The sequence below is a fragment of the Chanos chanos genome, chromosome 8, assembly GCF_902362185.1.
Source record: "Chanos chanos chromosome 8, fChaCha1.1, whole genome shotgun sequence".
Classification (NCBI taxonomy): domain Eukaryota; kingdom Metazoa; phylum Chordata; class Actinopteri; order Gonorynchiformes; family Chanidae; genus Chanos; species Chanos chanos.
In genome coordinates this window covers 29,544,918-29,549,687 of record NC_044502.1, presented here as the reverse complement: position 1 = coordinate 29,549,687, position 4,770 = coordinate 29,544,918, and the positions used below count along the sequence as shown (strand labels likewise).

Genomic DNA, 4,770 nt, shown 5'->3' with positions numbered 1-4,770 from the left:
TTTTTTGTGGATAAGAGATTGATACCTTGTTTTCTGTGTGAATGTTGCGTGCCTGTACAAACAGAGCGTTTTCACATCTGGCTGATCTCTCATTTCCCCAGGAAGACAAAGCAAGGCTGCCAGTGTCTATCTTATGGCGGTGGCTTTGAGCAGCACTGACAGATAGGACGGCCTGCATGTGTGTAGATGATGAGCTCGTTTGTTAGTTATCCTGTGGAAAGAGAAATGGCATGTGTCTCATTTCCTTAACTGCCCTCTCCACTCTGCTGCTCTCTGCAAACACCGTCCTTTTTTGTAAGTGTGTGTGTGTGTGTGTGTGTGTGTGTGTGTGTGTTTGTTTGTGTGCACACGTGGGTGTCTATACATCTGCATACAGAACATGCTGGTATGCAATATACATCCTAACACAAACAAATGGCGTTGACATTCTCAGTGGTAACAAGAACAACAACAACAACAACAACAATACTACTACCACTACCACTACTACTACTAATAATAATTATAATGATAATAATAATAATTATTCTTAATTATTGTTGCTTTAACAATCAACATTGTTTTACTAGTTTGTATGTGCCCCGCATGTGTAATTAAACCAGTCAAATATTGCTACAGAAGTTAAAAGCTGTTTAGATAAACTTTATTCACCTACACACAACCTGATCAATTAATCAGTATATGAGTTACAATAAACCCCCCCAAAAACAAAGAACAAATCCTGTTATCTAATAAATGCAAATCTTTCTCATCTTTCCCGAGGCCCAGGGTCTTCCCTAGTGTAATGAATGACTCTATTGATTTCTGCTGGCCATAATGAGGAGATGTGGTGTGGATTTTACTAGGAAAACTGCAAATCCTGAACTGGTTGGTTATGGTTGTGACAGCCCTGATTTTAAAGTGTTTGCAACTGCAGATCAGATCACTGCTGTAAGCCATAAACACGGACTCTGCAAGGAAAATAAGAGCTCTATTAAAATAACTGTGTAGTAGCACAGTTCTTGTTTAAAGAAAATGAGAAATTAGATGCCATTCTGGAGTAAGAGTTGAGACATGGCAACAGAAAATGAAATTAAATTATGAGATAAAGATGAGAAACAAAGGGTAGGCTTTTAAGGAGCATCATGTGCTCTTTCCCGAAGTATAAGTATGATAGATATATACACATACATACATACATACACATCTATATCTATATCTATAGCTATATCTCTGTCTCTATCTATATCTATATTTACACACACACACACACACACACACACACATATATACATATATATATAAACAGTGACAGATGGTTTTAAAATGAGAAAAAATTACTGTAACCTACTATGGTAGCATGATGAGGGACTCATGTGTTGAAATGTGTGTGTAATTTGCTGCAGGAATTTAGTTTTAGGCTCAATTCAAGGAGAGGTGTGAGAAGGACTAAATACAGTGTGAAGCATTTATTTTCCATATAAAACTTATATATAATATGCCATTTAACACTTTCACTGTGGAGGAGTAGTGTTTTATCATATTTCACCCTAACAGGAACAAAAAGTTTACGACTCGTGTTCTGTCAGTTGATTTTCTGCCTTTTTGTTACACAGGAAAATAGTACTGCCATCCACAAGAACTGTTATCTACCGTGCAACGGTCAATGGAGCCACTGATTGGTTGTTGATGGGGTGTGATGTCATCACTGCCTGCTATAAGCTCTCTGAGTGATAGCCTGAGAGCCACATTCAGTCCCTGAGTCCTTGTGTGATTAGACGGCAAACAGTGATCTGAGAGAGAGAGAGAGAGAGAGAGAGAGAGAGAGAGACGGAAAGGAAGAGAAGAAAAAGAGAAAGAGAGAGCAGCAAGTAATGTGTACTCTGAAAAGAAACAACACCTGAGAACAAAAACACTTATGCAAACTTCAGAGCATTTTTACAAGCATTTCAAAAGGAGTTTATTTGGTTCTTATGGGCAACAAGAAGAAGATGAGTTTACAGGGAAGGCAGTGAACCACCCTTCTGTTCTTGGTAAGTAAATAAATGAATATATATTCTTGGTTCAAATTTGAACATAATGTTCTGAGCACATATTCATGCATATAATGTTTTTCTCTGTTTTTTTAAAAATGTTTTTTACAGTTTTCGCATAGTGAAATTTAAGAGCCACAATGCTGAGCTTGCTCTCTGCAAAATCCAGTTTCTAAGAGTAATTAAATGTTAAATGGAGCATGAATTTGTCTATGTTTTGCTTGTGGCCTCACTGGAGGATAATGACATGCTGTTATATTGTTCAACCCAATGTGGTTTACCTCTTGTCGACTGGGTTTTTCTCCCAGCTGTTTGAGTGGCATGTGCTGCAGGTAATGGAGGGAGGCAATGTATCCTTTGGGCTGAATGTCTCTACCGGGTTGGATGGTTCGTCTCCGGAGTACAGCGAGGCGGAGATGGTGCTGCTTGGAATTGTCATGGGGCTGTTGGTGCTGGGAATTGTTTTTGGCAACTTGCTGGTAATCACCGCCATCGTGCGTTTCCAACGGCTACAAACCATCACCAACTACTTCATCAGCTCGTTGGCCTGCGCCGACCTGGTCATGGGCCTGCTGGTTGTCCCTTTCGGCGCCTGCCACATCCTGCTCAGCACTTGGCACTTTGGCAACTTTTTCTGTGAGTTTTGGACCGCCACTGATGTTTTGTGTGTGACGGCTAGTATTGGAACTTTATGCTTGATTGCCTTGGACCGTTACTTGGCTATCACCTCGCCCCTCCGTTACCCCTCACTCCTAACCAAGCGCAAAGCCTGTTGTGTGGCGCTTTGCGTGTGGGTGGTGGCTGCCCTGATCTCTTTCCTACCCATCCACATGAAGTGGTGGGTGTCTGATGAGCCTATTGCTCAGAGGTGCTTGGAAGACATTTACTGTTGTGACTTTAACACCAATGCAGCTTACGCCGTGACCTCCTCCATCATCTCCTTCTACATCCCACTTGTGGTCATGGCTTTCGTTTACGGGCGGGTCTTCCAGGAGGCCCGCAAGCAGCTGCAGAAGATCGACCGTAGCGAGGGACGCTTCAGAACCCAAAGTGTCAGCGCTCAGGACCGAGGCAACACCGAAGCCAGGAACTTCAAGAAGCCAAAATTCTGTCTGAAGGACCACAAGGCCCTGAAAACTCTAGGGATCATCATGGGAACCTTTACGCTTTGCTGGCTGCCTTTCTTTGTGTTGAACGTGGTGGTGGCCATCTGGAAGGTGGACAATATCAAGCTGCCTTTCAAGATACTCAACTGGATAGGATATGCCAATTCGGCCTTCAATCCACTGATCTATTGCAGGAGTCCAGAGTTCAGATGTGCCTTCCAGGAAATCCTTTGCCTGAGAAGGACTCGTTGCCCTAAGCTAAGGAGTAAAAACGGATACATGTATGACCAGCATAGCTGGCATGCCCACCTTAAGAGCGCCAGGCCAACTCAACCTTCAGACTGTGGGATTGTGGAACTGGGTGCTGACTCTCTGGCTGCTGGGTCAACAAACACAAAAGGGAGTTGTAACAAAACTCTGACATCTATAATATAATTGGTTTTGTATATACATTTTTTTTTAATTACATCCATTTTCCTATGTTAGGCATTAAAATGATTTTGGCAGTTTTTGGTAAGTGGAGATTACACATGAATGTTTTCCATTTGAAAATACATTGTTTTTTCATCCTCAAGGATGTGATTAGATGACCTGAATATAAGTCAGTTTGGCTTTTTGATGCTATCTATGGTCGGTTACTTACGTGTTACTTGTGATTGTTTAATCACTGCACATGTTAGTTGGTATATGTTTATGCTTGCGATATGCTGAGAGTGTTAAGGTACTCAACTTCTGCGGAAGAGCTTGAAATCCAGAACGCTGTCAAAATCCAGAGACAGCACAGGATAAACAAAAATATCTCTAGCTACCTCATGAAACCTAAGTATGTCAAAACTAAGACTTGAATGTCAGATAATTTCCTTACTCGTTTCAGAAAGCATCTGGAAATAAGCTTAGAGTGAGAGCAGGCTAGATTTGTGACCGAAAAGATCGAAGAGGGGTTCATTGTTACATTCCGATTAAGTTCTCTAAAATCAGAGAACTCATCCAATCGTTAAAGACTTCTGTGCCATTCAGATCCTCTGCCTGAGGAGAAGGAATCCAACCCCCTGTGACAGGAGACAACAGGTGTACATTGCCGCCTGTGCTATAACCAGCTCCTCTTAAGCGAAAGGAAAAAAAAAAAGAAAAACAGCTGAGCAATGCTCAGACTTCCGCAACCACTGCACTTCAACATTTCCCTGCAACCCCCCCCCCCCCCATCCTCCCCTGTAATATTTCCATTTGATAGTCATTTTACAGCTATGGCTTCCCATGCCCAGGGAGGCTGAGACACTTGTTCATTCTTATTATGAAGGTAAAGCAGTGCATTTGCCCTGTTACTTAATGACTTTCTGAGAACCGGGGCCATGGAAATGTTACATTTTAAAAACTACTTCACGGTAAAAATCATACTAGCCAGCGATATAATATTTGTAAGTACGGAAACCTAACAGGTCTCAAATGCCCTGCTCTTCCAGTGTTTTTTTAGTTCTGGGTGGTTACAATGAAAAGGTTAGTTCCGTTGTTTTTCCATCTGAAAATGTCCAATGTTTACAGATATACCCAGGCAAACTGTCCAAAGGGGCAAACATACAAAACCTGGAAAAATAGAGAAGTACTCAGAACTGATTCTTTAGGCCATTTTTTTGTGTATAACGAGAGCAGAAGTT

General features: G+C 41.6%; 1 protein-coding gene across 1 annotated transcript; it reads left to right on the top strand.

The window, feature by feature from the left end:
* The first annotated feature begins 1,809 nt into the window (after positions 1–1,809).
* On the top strand, positions 1,810–4,312 carry adrb2b (adrenoceptor beta 2, surface b). The gene is made up of 2 exons (XM_030781278.1): positions 1,810–2,012; positions 2,321–4,312. Exon 2 carries the CDS (start codon positions 2,348–2,350, stop codon positions 3,551–3,553), a length of 1,206 nt encoding a protein of 401 aa, XP_030637138.1. The 5' UTR covers positions 1,810–2,012; positions 2,321–2,347; the 3' UTR covers positions 3,554–4,312.
* Positions 4,313–4,770: the final 458 nt, after the last annotated feature.

Bases quoted from the DNA above. Each gene is read 5' to 3' on its own strand.
- adrb2b (XM_030781278.1), top strand. From the start codon at position 2,348: ATGGAGGGAGGCAATGTATCCTTTGGGCTGAATGTCTCTACCGGGTTG.